The sequence below is a fragment of the Aspergillus pseudonomiae genome (assembly GCF_009193645.1).
Source record: "Aspergillus pseudonomiae strain CBS 119388 unplaced genomic scaffold BDV37scaffold_1, whole genome shotgun sequence".
NCBI lineage: Eukaryota > Fungi > Ascomycota > Eurotiomycetes > Eurotiales > Aspergillaceae > Aspergillus > Aspergillus pseudonomiae.
This window is the reverse complement of record NW_022475993.1, coordinates 910,865-933,510: the sequence shown is the minus strand read 5'-3', so window position 1 is coordinate 933,510 and position 22,646 is coordinate 910,865. Positions and strand designations below refer to the sequence as shown.

The 22,646-nt window shown below is 50.8% G+C and overlaps 9 protein-coding genes across 9 annotated transcripts; 5 read left to right on the top strand and 4 right to left on the bottom strand.

Annotated features, from left to right (window-relative positions):
• Positions 1-538: 538 nt before the first annotated feature.
• On the top strand, positions 539-3,480 carry BDV37DRAFT_290255 (DENN (AEX-3) domain protein; the record flags this gene model as incomplete). The annotated part of the gene is made up of 2 exons (XM_032088674.1): positions 539-922; positions 994-3,480. 2 exons carry the CDS (start codon positions 539-541, stop codon positions 3,376-3,378), a joined length of 2,769 nt encoding a protein of 922 aa, XP_031947408.1. The 3' UTR covers positions 3,379-3,480.
• A 491-nt stretch (positions 3,481-3,971) lies between these two features.
• BDV37DRAFT_277728 (SDR family NAD(P)-dependent oxidoreductase) lies at positions 3,972-5,133 on the bottom strand (the record flags this gene model as incomplete). The annotated part of the gene is made up of 4 exons (XM_032085850.1): positions 3,972-4,428; positions 4,493-4,823; positions 4,917-4,948; positions 5,009-5,133. The coding sequence occupies 4 exons, from the start codon at positions 5,131-5,133 to the stop codon at positions 3,972-3,974; spliced, it is 945 nt and encodes a 314-aa protein (XP_031947407.1).
• Positions 5,134-5,522: 389 nt separating this feature from the next.
• Positions 5,523-9,550, top strand: BDV37DRAFT_3814 (uncharacterized protein). The gene is made up of 3 exons (XM_032090536.1): positions 5,523-6,516; positions 6,589-6,771; positions 6,820-9,550. The coding sequence occupies exons 1-3, from the start codon at positions 5,865-5,867 to the stop codon at positions 9,171-9,173; spliced, it is 3,189 nt and encodes a 1,062-aa protein (XP_031947406.1). The 5' UTR covers positions 5,523-5,864; the 3' UTR covers positions 9,174-9,550.
• Position 9,551: 1 nt separating this feature from the next.
• BDV37DRAFT_3836 (sugar porter family MFS transporter) lies at positions 9,552-11,546 on the bottom strand. Its single transcript, XM_032090542.1, has 2 exons — positions 10,845-11,546; positions 9,552-10,754 (listed from the first exon to the last, which is right to left on the bottom strand). The coding sequence occupies exons 1-2, from the start codon at positions 11,346-11,348 to the stop codon at positions 9,618-9,620; spliced, it is 1,641 nt and encodes a 546-aa protein (XP_031947405.1). The 5' UTR covers positions 11,349-11,546; the 3' UTR covers positions 9,552-9,617.
• A 2,578-nt stretch (positions 11,547-14,124) lies between these two features.
• Positions 14,125-15,409, top strand: BDV37DRAFT_3805 (nucleoside phosphorylase domain-containing protein). The gene has a single exon (XM_032090535.1). It carries the CDS (start codon positions 14,356-14,358, stop codon positions 15,337-15,339), a length of 984 nt encoding a protein of 327 aa, XP_031947404.1. The 5' UTR covers positions 14,125-14,355; the 3' UTR covers positions 15,340-15,409.
• A 144-nt stretch (positions 15,410-15,553) lies between these two features.
• On the top strand, positions 15,554-16,159 carry BDV37DRAFT_235673 (YwbE family protein). Its single transcript, XM_032080533.1, has one exon. The coding sequence runs from the start codon at positions 15,607-15,609 to the stop codon at positions 16,051-16,053; it is 447 nt and encodes a 148-aa protein (XP_031947403.1). The 5' UTR covers positions 15,554-15,606; the 3' UTR covers positions 16,054-16,159.
• A 64-nt stretch (positions 16,160-16,223) lies between these two features.
• Positions 16,224-17,810, bottom strand: BDV37DRAFT_3737 (uncharacterized protein). Its single transcript, XM_032090524.1, has 9 exons — positions 17,631-17,810; positions 17,294-17,566; positions 17,132-17,232; positions 16,958-17,061; positions 16,816-16,896; positions 16,663-16,757; positions 16,525-16,596; positions 16,406-16,445; positions 16,224-16,357 (listed from the first exon to the last, which is right to left on the bottom strand). The coding sequence occupies exons 1-9, from the start codon at positions 17,649-17,651 to the stop codon at positions 16,275-16,277; spliced, it is 870 nt and encodes a 289-aa protein (XP_031947402.1). The 5' UTR covers positions 17,652-17,810; the 3' UTR covers positions 16,224-16,274.
• Positions 17,626-20,205, top strand: BDV37DRAFT_3757 (general substrate transporter). The gene is made up of 4 exons (XM_032090528.1): positions 17,626-18,538; positions 18,605-18,742; positions 18,795-19,659; positions 19,739-20,205. The coding sequence occupies exons 1-4, from the start codon at positions 18,167-18,169 to the stop codon at positions 19,975-19,977; spliced, it is 1,614 nt and encodes a 537-aa protein (XP_031947401.1). The 5' UTR covers positions 17,626-18,166; the 3' UTR covers positions 19,978-20,205.
• Positions 20,079-22,442, bottom strand: BDV37DRAFT_3740 (Zn(II)2Cys6 transcription factor). The gene is made up of 2 exons (XM_032090525.1): positions 22,333-22,442; positions 20,079-22,239 (listed from the first exon to the last, which is right to left on the bottom strand). Exon 2 carries the CDS (start codon positions 22,158-22,160, stop codon positions 20,433-20,435), a length of 1,728 nt encoding a protein of 575 aa, XP_031947400.1. The 5' UTR covers positions 22,161-22,239; positions 22,333-22,442; the 3' UTR covers positions 20,079-20,432.
• Between the last annotated feature and the right edge of the window lie 204 nt (positions 22,443-22,646).

Below are 22,646 nucleotides of genomic sequence, written 5' to 3'. Positions count from 1 at the left end.
TCTTTGCGCCTCCTCTCCGTCCTTTTCTTTTCTTGATCCGTCCCGTCCCTCGTCTTTCCTTCCCCTCCTGCTTTCCCTCACCTCTCTTTCATCACCACCTCGGAGAGAGAAAGAGTGTGTGAGAGTTCTTCACCACACCTCAACTCGCCACGTCGGTTCTCTTCTCCTCGGGACGTCCTACATATCTTGGGCAATGCTCGCCAAGTCGATAAATGGGCTGTAATTGAGTATTTGATATCCGGTTCCGCCCAATTGCCCCTACTTGTTCCTTCGTTTTGATTGGGTTGTCGGTCCTTCGTTTCGCCTCGCCCTTTACAACCTCTAGCAGTGCTACACTTCCCTCACCGATCGGATTTCGGGTCTCTCCAACTGAAACTGCCCTACGATCGTCCTACTCCTTCTACCGTCCATTGATTTTTAGTATCGACCAGGTCTCGACCCCAGTGGTAGTGAGGCCCAACCAAAAGGGACAAAGAAACCCCAAGATTAGATACACCCGAAAACACTCATAGTCGTTACTTGTTTATATATTCCCATTATGCCTCCGTCTCTGAGAGAACAGTCATCGTCTTTTGTCCGACCATCCACGCGCGACCGCCCGGCCACCCGCGACCAAGGAGAAAACTCGCTGGTCGTTCCTAGTCGCACCTCCTCGCTTCACTCCCGTATCACCCAGCCAATCCCGTCACAGATGAACGCGAAACCGGCCCAGCGGACGCCCAAAACCTTGACCCATGCTTACATGGTCTGTGGTGTGGGCCGTGAGCCCTCCCAATGGGTGAGGGCGCCCGCCCCCGAGCAGGGAAAAATTGGCCATATGAAAGGTGCCGTGGGACAATTTTGGTTGCCGGAGATCCTGGGTAGCAGCCCCCGGTTGGAACAGGATAATGAGATTGCTAAGTCTTTGCACTCGGCAATGAGGGTGTGTAACCGATAAACTTTCGAAGGTGAACTTCTCCGAAAGGAACAAGCCGGCTGACAAGTGACAAATAGGCATGCTTCCCCCACGACGTTGAGATCTGCACAGGCAAGACCCAGCCTCACTGTGTACACCATGCTTTCGTTCTGCAGCAGGACTCCTCCCACACTCTCTACGGTATCGCTCTGCGGGTCTGGTCAAGGGCCGATGAGAAGCGTGCAGAGACCATTCGCGAGCTGCGCAAAAAGACTGAGCCGGACTTCTATGATAACCCGGAGGAAACCTACTGGATCCCGTATTGCTTGAGCTTTCTGTCGAGATACCCGTTGTACGACCTGTTGGGTGATTACCTTCGAGGCATGTGGATTCACTGGAACAAGGCCACAAACTTGTTCCACGCCGAGGAGGTGTCCCGAATCCTCAGCTTCCCCGCGCCTCGCCTCAACGACCTTGTTCGCATTGATATGAAGGACTATGCGTTGTGCTACCAATTCCCGTCATCCCCTACCGGGTTCCAGAACTTTGCCATGTGGCCCCTGTTCAATTGTTTGTCGATTCCGAACATTGTTGGAGTTATTGAGGCTGCTGTGTCACCCACTCGTCGCATCATTTTCGTCAGTCATTACTCTGCCATGTTGACTATTGCTGCCGAAACTATTCGGTACTGCGTTCGAGTCTATGAATGGAGTGGCCTGTATGTCCCAGTAGTCCACGCCCGTCACATCAAAGACCTGGTTCAAGAGCCGGGACCTTACATCCTTGGTGTTACGGCGGAGTGCCGGACTTTGTTCAACGCACCGAACGACGCTCTGGTTGTGGACCTTGACCGGAACTTCGTGCTTACTTCCAGCCCACCAAATGTTCTGACTCCAGGTCAGCGGACCAAATTTATCAACCGATTAACACAAGCTTTGAACGGCGATGTCTCCCCAGCAGGTGTGCCGAACCATCTTCGGTCTGCGTACGCTGGTGGTAAGCTCATCCCAGCTGGCCAGATCATTGTGATGAGAGGGGAGGTTGAGAGCATCCAGGATCCCCAATGGTGGAACCAGGATGCTGTAATGGGCGTTATGGACCATGTATGTGAGAAGCTGGGTCGTAACACAGGTGTCAAGGCCATTTTCGGCGGCTCTGTCAAGAAGCCCCTGATGACAAAGGTGTCCACCCGCCATCTCAACGAGATTGTGCGCGAGCGGAACCAATACTCTCGTGATGCTATGGAGGCTTGGCAAGATTTCATTAACCTGAAGGGCCGCATGGATACTGAGCTGAGCAAGGTTACCAAGCGCAACAACTTCTTGGTCGAGGAGTTGGAGACCTGGAAGCAGCAGTTCCTTAAATTCCAGGCCTTCGCAGAGCAGCTCACCAAGGAGACCTCCGAACTCAAGGTCAAGATTGAGAATCACAAGCGTGAGAACCGTCGCCTTACTGGTCTCATTGATCAGCAGAAGGATGATGTGGCCCGCCTCACTCTTCGTTTGTCTGGCACTGAGAAGCAGCGGGATGATGCTCTTGAAGCATTGGTTCTTCAACAGGAGATTGCAGAAGAACTGGAGCGCGAGCGCAAACGTAACCAGCAGGAGCTGTCTTCCTTGCAGCACAGTAATACATCCCTGGCTCGGCAGCGTGATGAGGCTCAACGGGTGGTTTTGCATCTCCGTAGCCTCATCAATGGACAAACCCATCATATGGAGCACATCATTCGCTCCATTGGTAGTGAGGTCGATATCTCTGAGTTGGCAGAACAAGAGGCAGTCGAGGAGAGCAAAGAATCCAAGGAAAGCAAGGCAGTTGAGCCGGCACTGGCACCGACACCGGAGCCTCGGAGACAATCGAGCACTCCTCGTCTTGACGATAACCGGGTGTCCAGGGTCATGAAGGACATGAGCCCCGAACTGGAGCAGCATCTCCTAAGCATTGGTAATGGGCATAACCGCTCTCTCGCTCGCCTTAGCATAACTGATGTTGCAGATCGCTACCTGCGGGATAAGACCGACGCGATCTCCGACATCATCCGCAGCATCAGCGAACAGTGTGCTGCCGCCGTGGAGGGCCTGCATTTGGCCCAGGATGCGGAAGATGACGAGTCAGATGAGTCCAACAAGACGCTTAATGGAAACAGATTGATCCCTGATGACCAGTCTTCAATTCGCGAGGGCAGCGAAATGGGCGACGTGGATAACTCCCTTCATGCCCACCGGGTCTCCAGTGTTCCTCCCACGCCAGACTTGGTGCATAACCGGTCGAGTACCTCAATGTCCATGGTGAGCAATTCAACCTTTCCGGAAAGGTCTAGCCAACAGTATGGACCAGGTGAGGTGCCCACCAGGATAGTTGAGGATGATGATGAGCACAGCCATGAGACCGATGGTCTTGATGACCAGACCGAGACCGGAACTCTGTCTAAGCAGACCAGCGAGGATCTCATGCGGTCGAGCACTTCACGGCTGGTCGTTTAAATTGCCCATCGCCCGATGATGCAACGCTAGTTTCAACGACTTTGACACGACCTCTGCTCCCACCATCTCAGTTAGAGCGAGTTGTGCAATGGCATTGTTTTGACTTTTGCTTTCGCCTTATTCTTTTCCGCCTTCCGTTTTGGATATTCCCACTGTCGCCTTTTCAGCTTTGGACATCTATTTTCCCTGTCGTATTCATTTTATTATCTACTTCTTCTTCTATTGGCGGACTTGTTTTCTTCACGTCTGTGTTGGGATGGATCCATTGTCCCGTTTTCTTTTCTCCCATCCGCACCATTGGCGTTTTTAACTTCATTTCTTTCCGGGACCAAGTGGTCAGGACTTTTGTCTCTTTGGGTCAATTTCTTTTTAACGGCATCCCATGTGGGACCACCACACTCATTGTGTTTTCCTTGTTGTGGCACATACATTTCCTTTTGTCTATAGTTTCGAGAGGGGCTGCTTTGAGAGCTGCTGTAGTCCAGGATATTCTGAATTGGACAACGTCTACTTCTTGGTGGATTGATTGAATTCAAATTGTTTATACAGCAAATATAACTTCGTCTGTGTAGAGTAGTCATCTGTGAAGGCAGTTAAGCCAGTTTGCCAGGTACGAACGGGTGTCCCGCACTCAGTCCGCCGCAAACCGCCCATGCCTGTCCATTTACATAGCTGCTTTCATCACTTCCCAAGAAAAGGGCTGCCCGAGCAACCTCATCAGCAACAGCGCCTCGCTGCAAAGGGTTCAACTGTCCGATCTTGCGCTGCGTTCCTCTTGCGCGGGCGGCGTCAAACACAGCTTGCGTCATGCCTGTCTCGATCAAGCCAGGGCAGATAGCGTTGATCCGGATACCGCTGCCCGCCAGTTGATACGCGCATGTCTGAGCAATAGAGACTACAGCTGCTTTCGACGCAGAGTAATCGGTCGAACCGGCATTAGAGCGCAAGCCGGCAACTGATGCAGTGCAGATGATAGAGCCTGAGGGATACGGCTTCGAGGCCGACGTCTGTTTCATGGCGCCGGCCGCATGCTTGACAGCCAAAAAGACACTAGTGAGACAGCCATCAGTACATGTCCTCCTTTAACCACCGACTTAACATAAAGCAGACTAACCCAAGAGTATTTGTCTTCAGCGTCTTCATAAAGTCCTCCCCAGAAATATCTGTGAATATCTTTGGCTGACCCACAATCCCTGCGTTTGCAAAGAATATATCGAGCCTGCCGTAGCGCTGAATTGCATCATCGACCACGGCTTTCACAGCCACTTCATCGGCTGCGTCGAACTGGCGGGTGTGAACGTCGACACCTGGATAGAGAGTTTCGATTTCCCGCTTGTGAGTTGCCAAATGTGTGGGGTCGTAGTCACAGATGTAGACGGCTTTGGCACCATTGTGAGCGTATTGGTGTGCGCTGGCACGACCGATGCCGGCAGGTGAGTTGGCTCCTGTTTTGGGATTGCTTTGGTTAGCGCATGCTGCTGTTTGAGGTACATAAAGTCTCGGGGTTCGGTGTCCTGTAAAGGATATGCTGGACTCACCTGTTACGATCACAACCTTGTCCTTGACACGGCTATACCTCACTTAGCAATGGGTTGTGCATGCAATTGTTTCTCGGTTGAGATACACTTACGGACCGACCGAGTCCTGAGCAACTTGTCTAATCTTGGGGATGCCTTCAAACGTGCCTGCGTCGGGGATGCCCTCCACCAATTGCTGGCTGAGTGCTTGGAGACGTTGTTTGGCAGCTCCGGACATCTTAGATGATTTAGTAATTCACAATTGCTGTACGTGAACTCCGTAGACCGTAGTTGATCAGTATATTAAGAGAGACAGAGAAATATACAATCCTTGAATTAATGTCTGCGGCTAGGTATAGAGATAAAACAAGATATACGCGACCAACATCTCGGGTGTCATGCCTCCAATGGCTCACTGATTAGCTCGGATATTGCTCTATGGATCGGTTCTTTTGCGGGGGAGCCGAGGTTGCGGTCAGCTGACTTTCAGCAGGATAATTACATAATAAAAAACAAGAATCTGGTGAGTAAGCCGATCTTCCGCATTAGGACCAAACAGGAAAAGTCACATGCCCCGTCCCACGTCATGGCCAACGCTCTTTGCTTTGCTTAAACGCATTCCAGACTCTGCTGCTTTTATTTTATTTTCTTCTTTTTTTGTTGCCTTCCTGGCAGCCCCCTTCGCGAACCTTGTGTCGTTCTTTACTCTCCCCTCTTCCGTTCACCGCAGTTTTGTTGTTCTTTGGCTTTGTGGGATGATCTGCAGATTTCTACCCATCCATGAGACGCAGTCACGGCATCCCACCAGCGAAGGTACCAAGGGCTAATTAGATGAGACGACTATCGGAATAACGTACCGACATTCTCTCCTAATAGCCTCTTAGTGAATACAAAGTATACAAAGTATACAGTTATTCATGAAGTCCGCAGGTCAATTCTCCGTCTGCTCAATCCACTTTGCAAAGAGTCATGGCGGAGTCTGATATCGAACGCCCGCAGCGTCGGTCATCGTCACGGACGTCCTCTTCTTCCCGTCACAGCCAAAAGCCTAGACCCGTCCGTACGAGATCTCAGAAACGACAGTCAGCTGCATCTTCCAATGCTACCACCACCGACCTTACGTCGTTTCCCTCCCTTTCTCCGGACCGTTCAGTGGAAGGATTTTCCGGCAAGCCTGCGTTAAACCGCGCCCTTACGAACGCGTTGTTGGACGACCACGAGAGCATCAATAGTAGTAGCTCGGGTGAGATGACTGGTCGTGATCGAAGAGCGACCCTAGCGAAGTTGACGAGCGGAATGCCGCGAACGTCTGGCCGTGCGGCTTTGTTTGACGATGGTGTTCCGGTCCATGATTTCCCTGGTGCGCTACATTTGGCGGACGATGCACATATTGAGCGGTTGATTGCTGGTACAGGGGCTGTGAAGTTGGTCCGGCAGTTTGCGCGCGATCTGGCTCAGCGGGATGCTGAGATCTCATCACTGAGACAGCGGGCTGACGCGAGGGAGAGAGAATTGAAGAGGATGCTGAGGGAGGTTTCTGTCTCCAACCAGGATATTGAGCGACGGCTTTATGCATTGGAAAATTCGCCTCGGAAGGTTGAGAAAGAACATGATGATAACGGTAATGCGGACCAGGAAGCCGGTTCTTCTGGAGTTCATGGGCTGATGCAGCAAGCGATGTCTGATGGAGTAGGCTCTCGCCAAGAGGAGTCGTTAGAAGCCACTGCGGCGCAAGCTACCGTTCGAGGCTTGCAACGCCTAGAGAGCGACGCCAAATCGGGCACCTCTAGCGTCGAATCGGGATCAGGAACTACACGGAAGAGACAAAGCTCTCTGCGGAATTGGCAGGATTACCTTTTCGGCAGCAATACAGGCAGTAAAAAAACTAGCCGAGCGAGTAGCATAATGACTGATGTTGGTGAAGTTGATGAAGAAGATACTCGGCGTCACCCGAATAACATGGCCCGCCGGAAAGCGCTTGACGAACAACTTTTCAATCCTCCGGATGAGCAGGCGATCTCTACGGGTGAGCTTATCGGGAAACACGTGGCGGGGGTCTCGGTCAACGGGGATGATGCCAGTATCCATTCACGCAAGTCGTCAAAATCTGTATCGTCTTGGACAGTCAAGTTGTTTGCCGGAAAAGCCCAAGCAGGCAAGGAAGAGAACAACGTGGACGCACCGCGCGGCCGAGCTCTGTCAAACAATCACGGGAGTATCAGAGGAGATCCTCCGTCCCTCCAAGCAAATTCCAAAGGAGGAATGTCGGCGGTGGCTGCCTTGAAAAGGATCAACAGTAACACGAGCATGCACGGGGCGCCAGGAAAATCGCCAAGTGGCCTGGGTGCGATAAACCGATCAAATCAGATAGGGCGTAGGCATGCAGCCTCAAGTGTTTCGCACGGGACAAGTTCGGAAACCACTGACAAGAACCCAACCAATCTCGGACCAGTTGAGATGGATGCTATCCTTCCGATGGAGTCGCGACCTCCGACACTCTCACATATGTACAACAACTATCAACCTGGCGAGCTTCTGACTGACAGATTCGGGTTTATTTATGATCAGCGCCGAAAAAAGCGGCAGCGAGAGGCTAGTCTGCTCAAGAATAACAACAACCGGATAAGCATTGCGGAGACCCTGAACAGTTTTCGAAGCGATAACTCGGATGGCGATAATGATGATCTCCAGAAGCAGCCACAGTCCACTGCAGAGTCTACGCGCTCGCCCGTTTCTGCATCTCCTGAGGACCCGGAGGCTGGTAGTGTTGCAATCCGGAGGTGGCAGGACTACCTGAGAATTGCGACGGGACCCGCCGAATTGTTGTCTCATACGCCTTCAGCTGGTCCTATAGTGTCACTAACCGCAGGTGAGAGCCAGCCTCGAGGCCCTGGGGTTGCTGTCGATAAGCGTGGCTCGCTCTCAGTCAATGCGAATGCTCAGCCGTCGGCATCTACGTCTACTGTCGTTGCAGATCGTCCAGAATTCGCTGGCACATCGAATGATGAGCCTACAGCTACGGCAGCAAACGCCACTGCGAACGAAAATGAGCCTGTGAAGTTGCTTCTGGAACAATTGACAGACCTCCACGACTCCCTGCAGCGCGACAGGAGCGTCAGGTGGAATGAGTTTCTCCGTAAAGTGCGTGCAGAGCGGAGGAAGGAGGGCGAAGCCGCTGCCGCTGCCGCTGCCGCTTCAGATCGGCCTTTGCAGTCTGTACATATGCCTGAGGCATCCCTTACAGACGGCGAGGTTGTGGGAATTGCTGGCCTGGGGAACAAGGGCAAAGTCGGCCGTGCGAAGTGGCGGGAGTTCCGAACTCTTGTTCTCGGAGGAATTCCCGTTGCACTTCGAGCTAAGGTCTGGTCTGAATGCAGCGGCGCGTCTTCCATGCGTATACCTGGTTACTATGATGACCTGGTAAAGGGTGTCGGTGGCAATGACCCCGATCAATCTGTCGTTGCGCAAATCGACATGGACATCAACCGGACTTTAACAGATAACGTATTCTTCCGCAAAGGCCCTGGTGTTACTAAGCTCAAGGAGGTTCTCCTCGCATATGCCCGTCGCAACTCGGAGGTGGGATACTGCCAAGGCATGAATCTCATTGCCGCGTCTCTACTTCTCATAACGCCGACTGCAGAGGACGCGTTTTGGATTCTAGCATCCATGATCGAGATCATCCTCCCAGAACATTACTACGACCATGGTCTTCTGGCGTCCCGGGCTGACCAGGTCGTGCTGCGTCAGTACATCTCCGAAGTTCTACCCAAGCTAGCCGCTCACCTTGAGGCGCTCGGCGTTGAATTAGAGGCATTGACATTCCAGTGGTTCCTATCCGTGTTCACGGATTGTCTCTCTGCGGAAGCATTGTATCGCGTTTGGGACGTAGTCCTATGTCTCAACGTCACCAGTGTCATCAATCCAACCCCAACTTCCGCCAATACATCAACGTCCAGCCCTCGAGATCCCAATGACTCCACCGCGTCCCCTATCAAAGACCTCACCTCCGGCAATGGTGGGGGCAGCACATTCCTTTTCCAAGTTGCTCTTGCCCTTCTCAAGCTCAACGAACAGCAACTTCTCACAACCTGCTCCACTCCCGCCGAGCTATACACGTATATCAATCACCAAATGACCAACCACGCAATCAGCATCGACGGCCTGATACAGGCCAGCGAGGCCTTACGCAACGTCGTGCGTCGTGAAGATGTCGTAGAGCGCAGGGCAGTCGCAATGCGGGAGTTCGGCGCATACAATACGGACGAGAGTAAATGATTTTATTCCTTTTCATTTTATTACTATGTGTTCAACAATACCCGAAAGATACATCCCCTGTTCATGTTGCAGTCCCTTATGATACCACTTTTCTTTCCTTATCTTCAATAGACTGGCCTGGCTTCTCAAGATTATACGATCCTTCAAGTTTAGATACGTCCTTTATCATACATCACCTAGCACTCTTTCATTAGTTGTGATTTGACTTCAGTTAGCAGCAAGCGGGCGTGAAGCAAAATAAGATACCCGGTTGGCCTTTTTGCTTGAGAGCAGATGCATACCCACCCATTGTCACATACGAAATCAAGCATCAAAATAAGAAAAATCTATCCTTCCTAAGGCTATCCAAGTACAAAATCCTATCTAATACAAGAACAAAATACCATTACACATGAGAGAGGGGAATGTAGTTTCAAAAAGAAAGAAGACAAGAGAAGAAACAGGTCATACAGTCATAACACTCCTCTCAGGGGAGGAACCCAAGGCAGCCGCCGCAATCTCCCTCTCTTTCTTTGCACTGTCATCCCCAAACAATTCATCAATCTCCTCCAGCGACTTCCCACTCGTCTCCGGCACGAGTAGAAAAGCCCAAATCCCTGCAACAAAACACATCACAGCGAAGAAGATGTACGTCCGATACTCAATCTCGGCCAACATCGACGGCGTAATCAGCCCGATAATAAAATCCGACAGCCAAATCACACATGTCGAAAGCGCCACACCTTTCGACCGTGACGTCGTCGAAAATACCTCAGAAGGCAAGGCCCAACCTAATGGCGAATAGGAGACTCCGTATAGCAGGATGAACACAAACGCCATCGCCACACATGCCCAGCCGGCCGCCATATTGGCCTGCCAGTCTTTCGAGTACACGCCTGACAATACCGCGATGATAACATACGCTGCTGCCATCCCGAACGCACCGCCGATGGCGAGCGGCCGCCGACCAATCTTCTCAATGAGGAGGAAACAGATAATTGCTGCCACCAATTGGAGAACGTTAAAAACACCGGAGAGAATAAGCGACATCTCGGAGGATTGACCGAGAGATTCGAAGAGCGTCGGTGCGTAGTAGATGAAGGCATTGATCCCCGAGAATTGCTGGAAGAATGCGATACCGCAGCCGACGGCCGTGCGTCTCCAGGTTCCCTTTGAGAACAGATCGAACCATGACAGGATTTCGAGCTTCAGGCCCTTTGCGCCTGGATGTTTACGCTCCTGGACGATCTTTTGGAAGCGAACTTCAGAGATGATGCTATTGTATTCGATCTGGACGCGCTCGTCGGTGGCGGGGAGGTTGCGCAGTTTCGTAAGGCTGGTTAGGCATTCGGCATCGCGGTTCACGAGCGCCAGCCAGCGTGGCGAGTAGGGGAAGAAGTGGATTCCCAGGCCCAGGGCTGTGGCTGAGACCATTTGGAGGCCGAATGGGAGGCGAAAGCAGGCTTCCCCAGCCATGTGGCGCGTTCCGAAGGTGATCCAGTAGGCTATTACTACGCCTGCGGAGATGGAGATGGATTCGAGGACTAGGAGTGTGCCGCGCATGTTCGGAGGAGAGACTTCGGAGATGTAGAGTGGTGCGCCCTGGTACCGGGGATATTGGGTTAGTGCTTGGTCTTCTTTCGTCTTTTGGGAGGGTGGGGAGTATGGCCTGGTTGTTAGGGCTTTGCTTACCATTGCTAAGGTGCCAACTCCAATACCACCGATGAATCTTCCGGCTACTAGCATGTCGTAGTTTACGGCAGCTGTCTGCAGAATAGCACCGATGTCGAAAGCCACCACCATAGCCGTGATCGCCCATTTTCTCGAGATGCGATCTGAAAGATATGACATGAATATACAACCGATAAAGGCACCCAGCAGCAACATTCCAGTCATCAGACCCTTCCCGAAGGAGGTCTCCGCCTTGGGAAACGCCTTATGGAACGGTTCCATCACATTGATGATGGAAATGACACCCATATCATATCCCATGGAGAACCCGCCCAGCGAGGCGAGGGTAGCCGCACCGAAGACATATTTGGAGAAAAAAAGGCCTTTGACGCCATTGGGGCCGTATGAAATTGCATCCGGATCGGCATGGGGATCTACAGTTTGATAATGAAGACCCGGTATGGCATCCTCGTCATGTTCGACTATCGGGCCATCCTTGCGTTTGTCTAGATCGATCGAGCTCATGGTCGATGGGCAGTATATGAGGAGGCCCAAGTGTACAGTAGTACGTATATGGTATAGTATGGTACGTACAAAAGGAAGAAAGAAATGAAGAATAAGAAAAATTACTCAATTAGGAGCGGCAAAGAGAGGATTGCCTGAGGAAGGGGGAGGTGGCGCGTTATGGCACCGTTGCGGAGTACCTTGCCCTTTTTTCGAGTCTATCCCGAAGTTATTCGGCGTATTTATATCTAATATCGGCTATCGACAGGTGAAGCTAGTGCTACGGTCCGGCTTGATGCATGTCGGGACAAGCCTCAATTGTGACGTCGTTCCCAACACCATCATTTCCCAGACCGGACCCTCAACGGCAAGATTTCCCACTTTCAGGGGAGGGGGAGTCTAGAGTCTTGACGTGAGATGCGGAGTGAAGCCGAAGGTCGGGGGGTCTCCACTTCTCGCAGCTCTGCCTTTTTGGCCGATCTTATAAGTTACATCAAAAACCGCGCCCACTGCATTTCGATGGGTTACTACCCAATGACCGTGAAGGAGAGAGGGAGGGGAGGCGGGTATGGCTGCGGCACTGTCATTCGACAGGAATACTCCTAGAACCTAGTATTCTCTGTCTCCGCTACCTATCAGTGATGGCAAGGATGTTGCCCCGGGATGCCAAAACCCCAGAGTTTCTCGACCCCGGACCAATCTGGAGGTTAAGGTTAAGTTAATGCGATATCCCCGCACCCGAGTGGCCCACGCCTTAGGGTTGTTCTGATCACGCGGGTCGCAGGACGAATCAAAACGAAGCAAATGGCAAACGATGGATGCGGATGAACGAATGAAGAAGACTTATCCGGAGTTGCTCAGAACTCAATAGAAAGAGGAGACAAACGACGCGTCTAGTGGTTTGTGTGCACGTCCATCTTTCAACGCCACGTGATGCGCATGCGGGAAATGATGCCATTCCCGTCTTCCATCTCTTTCCATGTTGGTCCGTGTGGCGGACATTATTGCCTCCCTCTGCTTTTTCAAGACGCTGAGAATTACCGGTTTCGCTGGGAGATTTCGTACCCGGCATTGATGATGTCAGGGTGAAGTTTGCATAACTCTGCCTTATGTTACTTGGGGGAGGTATATGCATTCATTCTACATTTACACTGATTTGAGTTGGTCGGTAATCGTTTATTAAATCAACAGTTGTCTAGGGGAGTGTGGCATATTATGATAGACAATGTATAGATGCATCCATTGTGTCCACAAAGGGGGATTACGACACCATGTTCCTTGGCATCACATCGCACCAGTCTCGCCACGCACTCCTGTTATTGGGTGCATAGACAGTTCATGTGTTTCTTATCATGCAACAGCGATGCAAGTGAGTCGACTATAGCTTCAACGGCCAAGATAGCACCAAATTAGGAAATGAGTTACATGTCGGTAACTTGGGCCTACCGGGAAGCCGGCGGTGGTTCATGAATCATTAGGCGACCATTTTATAGCACAGTTGCATTGTGCATATGCTTTCATGCTACTAGGATACCCCCAGACTATACAAAGCAACTACGAAGCATGCTAAAGTATGGTGACAGGTTATGGAAGAGCGCTGGGCAGTCCGGACCGTCGTGGACCTTTCCATTTTCATATCGGTTGAATGCATACTTCTGGCAACTATCAATGGCTACAGGATGCCACAGGGTCCATTATTGTGGCAACCGGCTATACAAACACAGAAGGCCGTCTCGAACTGGCGTAATTGCTAACGAGCGTTGAGGTACGGAATACCACAGAGACATAAGGCACTAAGTCTAAGGCGTACATTTACCACCCCCACGATTTCCAATAAAGTGCTGCGTACGGCACATGTGAAAGATGAGAAGAAAAGCTTTTCACCCGACGTCAACGTGGCAACGTTAATAATCCCTTCTTCCTCTGAAGGTGTCAGATACCAGAGCGTTATCGGCTGAGACATTTTCGGGCTCTGAAAGTTGATACACCGCGGCAGGGTTACCGAGAAAGGCAATGATTGAGAGAGTTTTATCTTCCCGTCCACAGGTAATGCCTCGTGGTTTCTGTATGTCTTTAGACTGATACGGCAATGATCTCGCAGCTCGCATTAGCTGATGTGAGTGTCAGGGAACTAGATATCATTCCCTTATCTGGAATGTTGAACGTGGGGAGTCCTCTACACGAGGCTGATGGTTCCCGGTTTTCATCAGATTATAGGTAATTTTATATTGTCTCCAAGTTATTACTGGGTCTGTTATAAGTAAGTAAAGGGAATCCTTCATATCTATATAACTATAAGGGGGTGTACAAAAGAGATAACAAGATAGTTAACGGCGCGTGTTGGAAAACCAATCTTTTCATAGATTAATTGGCTCTCTTGGTAGCCAAAATATATTTCTAAAATCACCATTTTAGTCGGCAATTTTCTTAAAACAAGGATACCAATCCAGAGTCCACTGCATCTGGCAATGTTGGAAAATTACGGGAGGCCCTTGATGTTCAAACAATATATGTCTTTTGCTGGGCAGATATCAACCTCATTTCCAATTAAAATCCCTTCCTCTTTGGTAAAACAGTTCGAGAGAGAAGGTTGCCAGACGTGCAACAGATTTTTGACTCTCGATCGCAGTCTGGTTAAATCAGTCTACAGATCACCAGAGCGGGAACCAGGACTATACTATCCCTTTCTCCCATGTCTCTTCTTCATTTAGCTGTGTACCATGTTTTAGGTTCGGGGATACTCTTAGATTTACTGATCAGCGAATAGAGAATACAGGCACATACTTCGAGATGCTTGTTCAGCCTTTGCATGGGCTTTATCTTTATTGCTGCCCAGTCAGCCTTGTCCTTCGATACGGGGCTCATGTGATGGCCTCACATACGGGGGACTAAACGCGATCTTAATGCAAAGCTGCCAAATTCAGCACTCCAGCAGCTGAGACACAACAATTCGGTCATTTGGGAGTCAGCCATTCCTAAGGGTAAGTAAGCATATAAGGCCCTTACTCTCAGGGGCCATTCTTTCGCAATGGCCACACCAGCCGATACCCAATCTAAAAGTCGCAGTGAATATACTGTAGGACGGATTTGCGCGCTTCCCAAGGAGCAGACTGCGGCAATGGCCATGCTGGACAAGAAGCACCTAGATCTACCCCAACCATCCAACGACCACAACATATACACCCTAGGATCCATCGGCAAGCACAACATCGTTATAGCCTGTCTACCGAAAGGCAGGTACGGCACTAATTCAGCCGCAACTGTCGCTACTCAGATGGTACGGACATTCCCATCCATTAAAATTGGCCTCCTGGTTGGCATTGGCGGCGGCATCCCACCTAAGGTCCGACTCGGTGATGTAGTGGTTAGCACACCCGTGGGTGGATTTCCAGGTGTAGTCCAGTGGGACATTAGCAAGACAAAGGACGGCAACTTCGAGCGGACAGGGTCGTTAAATAATCCACCAACATCACTTCTCACTGCCTTGACGAAGCTGGAGACGGAGCATGACTTGAATGGGACAAAAATACCTGAGTTTCTGGACGAGCTAAAGCTGAAGTGGCCAAGGCTGGCACCAAGGTATCTAAAATGTGATTCCTACGAGGACCCTTTGCACATTCACGAGTTCCATCATAGCCAGAGCAGATGGAAAACCATATTGACTCTCTGGGAGATGATCTTGGCACTTGTCACATATCTGTTAGGGTGGCGGGAGTTTACTCCCAGCCAAAGTAGGCCCGAGCAAGTGGCAAGCAATGCACGAGATAAACTCGACCGTGAGTTTGGCGGTCACATTCTTTGCGTCGAGATGGAAGCAGCGGAACTTATGAACAACTTCACATGCATCGTCATTCGAGGAATCCGTGATTATGCAGACTCACACAAGAAAAAGGAATGGCAAGAACATGCTGCAACTGTAGCAGCGGCGTTTGCAAAGGAGCTGCTAGAATATGTGCAACCGTCTGATGTTGATGAGGAACGTCCAGTGAAGAGATTTCTTGGCCAAAGTTAGTGGGTTTCAACCTGTCTTGTCAGATGAATATCAGGCTTCTAGTAGAATATTGAATAAACAGCAATATGTCCCAAGCTACAATATCTTGATGGCACCCTTTCGGGCTGCTATCAGACATGTTTCTATCATATCATACAACAGGTACCAATATGCCCCAATACAAAATACCTAAATGAGTTTAGCGCACTATCAAAGGACCGTGCACCACCATCAACGAAAACCTCCCAAAGTAATCCCCAAACACAACCCCAACATCCAAACCACACTATGCCCCGCGTCCCCACAACCAGAGAGGTTGTGCCCGGTGCACCCGTCAACATCATCTTAAAAGCTGACCAACCAACCGGTCGCACCGTCTCGGGCACCATCGCCGACGTGCTCACCCGCGGCAACCATCCCCGGGGTATCAAAGTCCGGCTCACGGATGGCCGGATCGGGAGAGTGCAATCCATGGGGACGGGGGGTTCGTGCCCTCCACCTGACCCGACACAGGGACAAAGGACAAGAAGGACTACCTCCGAAGCAGAGCTTCCTTCGCAGAATATCGGTCTAGATGCATATATGGTTAGTGCAAGACCGCGGCGGGGTGCACGTCGAGATGAACCTCAACAACCCGTGCTCGATGGTTCGGTAGTGACTTGTCCTGTTTGTGGGGTGTTTGAGGGCGATGAAACTGCTGTTGCGCATCATGTGGCTGGACATTTTGCGGATTGAAGTATTGGGGCTTTTTGGGCTGAGTTATTATTTGAAATGGGCTGATTACAGTTCGGGTCCTTTTGGACGAGTTGAATGTTTGGACCCTGGTAATAGCGTATTATAGATGGAATAAATTACCAAGCAATGATTTATTATCAATATATTTACATTGACATTACTTTAGTAGAGTTTGATAAGTGCATGAGGTATCACACAGCATATACAGCACGTGCTGCTCGTCATGACATCGAGGATTCATGTGCTCTCCTCCAACGTTTCCGATAACCCACCCATATTGGCGGAAGACAGGCCACGGTCACCGCTAATTACCGTTAGAATCGCCGTTTCACGAGAGGAGGACAGCACTAACCAACAACACACTCCACATGGCTCCAAATTGCAAGCCAACGCTATTCGCAAACACATATTAGCCTGAATGATCGCAGACCGCCAAAAAATCATATATGAGCGAGATATAAGGCTCCAGACCTGGTTTATTGGGCCTAGGATATTATTTCCTGCCCTAGATGCATGGATTGCTCGGACGAGAGAAGATGCGATCTGATGCTTCGTCAGACATTGATCTCGCCTGTAGTTCTGCAATAGAGGTGAAAAGGGCAGTGTTACGATTATCCACCCCAGCGCGAATATTCCAACAAGACCCGCTTTCTGCTTTTTGGTTGCCGGGAGTTCAAATAGGTGTCGAGTTGGGAGAATGACGACTGTGCGCCAAAGTGTCAGTATGAGATAATTTACTTCACTCTATGGGTCTGCGCATACTCATCACGTCCGATAGAGTGTCTAAGGCTGTCGTGCCATAGAGCTTGCCTGGCTCCCTAGAAATCCCGGAGACGCAGTTATCTGTGGTAGGTCAACAAACCATTTACTAGATCAAAACACAAGACGGCTGATGTTCTGCTACCATTGTCGATTGAGAAGTTAAGGCCGAAAGGCAAGCATCCGAAGAACTGTATAAGAAAACACCCGACGAGATTCATTACCGTGAAGCCGAAGACGATATACCAGCTTGATGAAATTGCGTCAGGAGATGGTAGTTCATCAACACGAAAAGTCGAATGGCATTTTCACAACATACCCTTCCAGATAAACTGGTATTGGCAACATAATTGGCCGAAGAAAGAAAAGCATCGAAAACTTCACGCACCACACCGTAAGCCAAAAGATGATGAGAGAGGCCTTATTTCGTTAGCGGATGTTAACCTGTGCAGGAAACTGTCTACAGAGCAACACTACCTACAAAAGAGTATCGGAGCACCACTGTCACATTTTCTCTCAAAACCGAGCTTTCCGACAGAGCGTGCCCAAAATCTGTGCTGTTTTGCGCTACGTTAAATGCGTCGATATATGGTGAAACAGCGGCCGTGTGGATTGCTGTTCCAACCGAGAGAAAAGCAAATGATGAAAAGGCGAAGTAATCGTCAGCTTTCAGGCGCTCGCGAATTGAAATTCTCGAGATAATACGAAGGGTCATAAAAATCAGGGCAATCAGGTAAAGACCCCAATACAGGACCTGCGCGGAGCAGTACGATTAGCGTTACGGTTCAACTGAGTCAGGACCTCAGGGGTGCCGTTACATAGTCTGGCCATTTCTCCATCCCCCGTCTCCCTTGGTGTTCTCAACAATTGCGCGTACAACAATTCATCTGTAGCTGATGTGATTGCGACAGGGAAACTGTACGATCTCTGTGTTCTTTTGGCTGATCATCTCCGAGACATTGGGGCAATGACAGGGTCTGCACGCATACCATGACAAAGGCTGTATGTCTGGACTCGGAAGCAGCCACTAGTAGCTTTTAAGTAAAACTGGGGGAACACGATGTCCGGGGAAGCTTAAAATCAGTGGCTTACTACAATCGACATTATTCGCCGAGTCAGCAAGATGGTTGAGAGAATCTGAAAATAATCGGGTTTAGGGGTGGCAAAGCCACATGATGACGCAGCCATCGTTCCTTCGGGCCCATTCTACTTTTGTTCTCAGGGTCAATCGATGAACTACCTGGCACTTCTATGGCCCCTGTTATTTAGGGGATCTTACAGATACTCTGTTCGATGAGAAATTCCTTTCTCAACGACCAGTGTTGTGGAGACATATTATATCTCTTTCACTGGCATGAAAGCATATTTATCCTGCCACCTTCACCCCGAACAATGCGGTCGCTCAGGCATTCAATCCTCCTGCCTTCCAGACGCAATTGAACTAGAAAATGTAGAAGAAGGCAGTCGTAGAAGCTATGTTGCGCATCGCTCCACTGCGTTCTACACGCCGGTCTATTCTCCGAGGTTCGTCTATGGATGCGTCCTGTCAGCATCCATTGGGGGACTTCTCTTCGGCTACGACACCGGAATCATTTCAAGTGCCCTTGTCGTATTCCATAAAGATTTGGGCCATGACCTCAGCAGGGAAGAGAAGCAACTCTTGACTAGTATTACCAGCGGCGGTGCTTTTGTCGGAGCATTGATTGCGGCTCTCACCACGGATGCGGTATGGTGCCTCGATCACCTTGCCAGCTTGAATGTACCCAGAAACGAACCTAACCCTGCTTAACAGATCGGACGAAAAATGGTCCTAGGACTCGGGTGCATCTGGTTCACCGTAGGCTCCGTCGTCGCATCATCCGCATACTCAGTTGCCCTAATGTCCATCGCCCGATTCATCATCGGGGTAGGCATGGGCCTTGAAACCATGGTACTCAGAACACCCTACTCCCTCATAATACAGTCCCTAAGACCATCCACAGGTAACACCACTCTACATCTCTGAGCTCTCTCCTGCCTCCCGCCGCGGCCGCATGATCACCGTCTACTCGCTCGGAGTAACAGGCGGCCAAGCCCTCGCGTACGCAATCGGCTCCATGTTCAGCCTCGTCTCGCAAGGCTGGCGCTATATGTTCGCCTTCGGCGCCATCCCAGCCCTAATCCAAGTCGCGCTGTTCCCCATCTACCCCGAAACGCCCCGCCACCTCATCTATCGGAACCAAACAGCAGACGCCATAATGGTGCTGCAGCAAATCTACCCACAGGCACCCCCCTCCGACATCCAGACCCTCGTCCAAACCATCCAAGACGACGTCAATCGCTCCATCTCCTTCGACCAGGGCATCCGGCGCGCATGCTGGTCCTGGAAACAGCTGCATACCGTCCCCTCGCATCTCCGATCGCTCATCACAGCCTGCGGCCTCATGGCGCTGCAGCAGCTCTCCGGCTTCAATTCGCTGATGTACTACTCCGCCACGCTCTTCAACATAATGGGCTTCTCGAAACCCATCGAAGCGGGCCTGATCGTCTCCGGGACGAACTTCCTCTTCACGGCCCTCTCACTGAAATTCGTAGACCTGGGTCGTCGGCGCCTGCTGATCGGCACCGTATGGGGGTTACCGGTTGCGCTGGCGATGGCGGCGGGCGCGTTCTCGAAGATCCACATCGACACGAATCTAGAGCTCATGGCCACGCCGCCGCTGTGGGCGAAGATCCTTGCCATCGTTTCGTTTGCGGTGTTCGTGGCTTTTTACGCGATCGCGTTGGGCAATGTGCCATGGCTCGCTAATGAGTTTCTGGCGCTGGAAGTCAGGGCCGTCGGGACGGCTATGTTGACTATGGTTTGTTGTACGTGGGGTTCCTTCCTTCCTTCCTTCCTTGGTTGTTGCGGGCACAGTGGCGTGACATGCTGACTGGTTCATGATAGGGGGCTCGAATATTCTGGTCTCGGCTACTTTTCTTTCTCTGGTGAGTGCGATCTCGGCTTCCGGTACGTTTGGGCTCTATGCTGGGGTTTGTTTCGTTGGGTGGGTGTTTATTATTTTCACGTATCCGGAAACGGCGGGGTTAGGGCTGGAGAGTGTGCGACAGGTGTTTGAGCATGGGTTTGGTGTTCGGTATGCGAATCAGCTGCAGGGGCTGCGGTGGATAGATGCAGAGATGTGAGCTTGTCATTTTTGTTTGTCGATGTATATAATTTTCATGTTGCTGTAGAACTCTTTACGAAAGGCTTTATTTGCTTTCTTTGAGAAACCTGGTGTTGCTATATCAGGGGCGTGTTCAACTCGTGATAAGAATCATATTGATTGTTCGTGCCAATATATGGTTAACATTGATGGATGAAACTTCTCCAAGTATCTAGCGTCCAGTCATGATATGCACCAGTGCCAAATTCCATGTAATCATCAACAAAACGCCTACGTGAATATATGTCATTTCCTTTCCAATAGGGCTGGGGGTCAGTGCAGCCATCCCTGTCGGTAAATATGCGTACATCGACATGTTGGCTGATCTTTTATGTATTAATCTCTGCGGTGGGTATCGATAGCCATACCGTCAGATGATGTGAACAAGATTGAAATTCCAAAAACGCGAAGTAGATCCCAAATTTTTGAAACACTTTACCGCGCAAGGGATTCTGGCATCCAGAATCGACCGCTGTCAAGGACGCTATTCAAGTCGATATGATCCATGGTTGGTCGCAAGCCAAGGTCCATCACGTCGCGCGCGACAGCCTTGATCTGGCGGACGATGGCCTGGGAAATGGCCCACGTACGGCCGAGAGACTTGAAGACCCCGATCGTGAGCGTGAGTCGGTCTCGACTCGGATCGGGCATTTGTCCGGCTTTCACGGAGCAGGCAGCCAGCTGCACAATAGAGCTCATTACTAGAGCACAGATAAAGAAAGGAGTGTGTTTCACGACTGGCATGCGAATAGACGCCAACGAAGAAATTTCACTGGCCGCTTTCACAGCCTTCATCGCGTGTGCATGATGCGAGAAAGCAGGAATGCTGCAAGGGCCATGATGGCCACAGATGACTTCCGCAGCCATCGCCGGCGACGACAGCAGATCGGATCTTGGGAAGTGAAGGTAGATCGCCGCACCGTTGACGACCATGGTCGCCTGAAACATCATCTCATCGACCGATCCATCCGAACGCAGCAACTCAGATTTAGATTCCGGCAGGTGGTGGAACCAACTGGTGATCCGCGCGTCGATAGCTTCCACATGGTCCTGCTGGCCTTCCACCATGTCTTGTATAGACACCACTCGCCCAAGGATACGAGCTGCTTCAATACGATATGTGAAAGAGGAGAAATCTCTCTCCTCATCGGCGAATACACGTTCATCGAACTGCGCAATGGTCGGGGCAGGTGGTGGGACCAATCCGTCCTGATATATACGTTCCTCACAGGGCAGCCCGACCTCAGGCGCCACCAGACCCGTGCGAGCGGTTCGCTGGAGTCCAAGTGCAGTCAGCATGTTCTCGATAATGTACAATTCCCACCACGTACGCCTCAGGCTCTCCTCTCGCATCGGGTCACCTTCGTTCATTGTCGTTGCGTAGCTGTGATTGTTTAGGCCCAATTCAAAGGCGATATCTACAGCCGTAGCCAGACACTCTCCAGCCTCGGGTCGCTCGTTGCGCGAATGGAGTACAATGGCCAGTAGCAGAAGCGCCTGAAGCTTCTCTATACAGGAATCCTGCTTCATGACGGACGACATTACGTTGGGTCGGTAATTCTCGCTAGAGGCGGCCGGGGTAAAGTGTGAACCGATGAACTTGATGACATGGTCGAGGTATGGTGGGACGTATGAGCGATACAGATAACGAAGGGGAGGTAAAATGGGATGGGACGGATGGAAATATGTGTAGTAAATATCGATCAAATAGCCATCACCGGGGACGGTGGACGAGGAGTCCGGGGTAAGCGGCTCGTTGTGTAATGGGACGGGTTGCGAGGAGCTGGACTTCTCGGTCAAGCCGGGGCTTCCCGAGGATGGGGTCGTCAAGGTGGCGGTTGGGATGTACTGGAAGCCGTTCTGCAGGCCGTTCCAGTCGGGAGGAATGTTGACCAAGCCCACCGACTGGGGGTCAAAGGAGGCCGCCAGATCGTCGGCCGTTTCATCGGGGGACGGGTTGGCACGGCGTTTCTTTGACGGACCTTTGTACCCGCGGCGCGAAGGAGTATATTGGCACTCTGATCCGGTGGCCGCACAGCGGCCACACACAGGAGTTTTCCCGTCACATTTAAGATGCTTATGCCGGCAGAGGAGGCAGGCCAGGAGCGAAGGGCCAGCCTTCGGAGGCCCCGGGTTTTTCGTCGCGATAAATGGTTCGTTCATCGTGAAGAACTAGCTAGAAGCATGAAATTGATCAAATTTGCTAGTTAAATCCGCCGATATGATTGAGGAATGGGATAAACAGAAATCAATTAGCTCCAGCACCAATTGATGAATAATGAAAGAAGAGGTGACACTTTGTGTAATTGTGGCGTGAGGCGGGGAATCAAATCACTTTTTTTGGTTGGGGATGGGAAAGTTGACCAACACACGAAGAGATGGGGAAAAGGGGCGGATGGAGGGGGAAGAAAAGGAAGGGAGTACAAGAACTGAAGGAGAGACTCGGAGATGCACAAGAAATAGGGACCACCAGAGAAAGGGAAGAACAGGTGATGAAGATAAAGAAAAGAAAGAAAAGAATCATTAGTCAGGGGAGGAGAAGGTCGAACATGGAATATACAAAAGCTCTCCAATCAGATGCGAACCTGGCCTGAACGCTGTTGTACTTTTTTTTGGGGCAAAGCAAGCTGTATGTATGTATGAAGGTAT

Coding starts and splice junctions, on each gene's coding strand:
- BDV37DRAFT_3814 (XM_032090536.1), top strand. CDS start 5,865: ATGGCGGAGTCTGATATCGAACGCCCGCAGCGTCGGTCATCGTCACGG. Junction 6,517..6,588: donor GAAAGAACATGATGATAACG/GTAATGCGGACC, acceptor CTGATGGAGTAG/GCTCTCGCCAAGAGGAGTCG. Junction 6,772..6,819: donor TTTCGGCAGCAATACAGGCA/GTAAAAAAACTA, acceptor ATGTTGGTGAAG/TTGATGAAGAAGATACTCGG.
- BDV37DRAFT_3836 (XM_032090542.1), bottom strand. CDS start 11,348: ATGAGCTCGATCGATCTAGACAAACGCAAGGATGGCCCGATAGTCGAA. Junction 10,755..10,844: donor GAGTTGGCACCTTAGCAATG/GTAAGCAAAGCC, acceptor CCCCGGTACCAG/GGCGCACCACTCTACATCTC.
- BDV37DRAFT_3805 (XM_032090535.1), top strand. CDS start 14,356: ATGGCCACACCAGCCGATACCCAATCTAAAAGTCGCAGTGAATATACT.
- BDV37DRAFT_235673 (XM_032080533.1), top strand. CDS start 15,607: ATGCCCCGCGTCCCCACAACCAGAGAGGTTGTGCCCGGTGCACCCGTC.
- BDV37DRAFT_3737 (XM_032090524.1), bottom strand. CDS start 17,651: ATGGAGAAATGGCCAGACTAT. Junction 17,567..17,630: donor TGGAGAAATGGCCAGACTAT/GTAACGGCACCC, acceptor TGCTCCGCGCAG/GTCCTGTATTGGGGTCTTTA. Junction 17,233..17,293: donor TGGTGCTCCGATACTCTTTT/GTAGGTAGTGTT, acceptor TAACGAAATAAG/GCCTCTCTCATCATCTTTTG.
- BDV37DRAFT_3757 (XM_032090528.1), top strand. CDS start 18,167: ATGAAAGCATATTTATCCTGCCACCTTCACCCCGAACAATGCGGTCGC. Junction 18,539..18,604: donor CGGCTCTCACCACGGATGCG/GTATGGTGCCTC, acceptor CCTGCTTAACAG/ATCGGACGAAAAATGGTCCT. Junction 19,660..19,738: donor TATGTTGACTATGGTTTGTT/GTACGTGGGGTT, acceptor GGTTCATGATAG/GGGGCTCGAATATTCTGGTC.
- BDV37DRAFT_3740 (XM_032090525.1), bottom strand. CDS start 22,160: ATGAACGAACCATTTATCGCGACGAAAAACCCGGGGCCTCCGAAGGCT.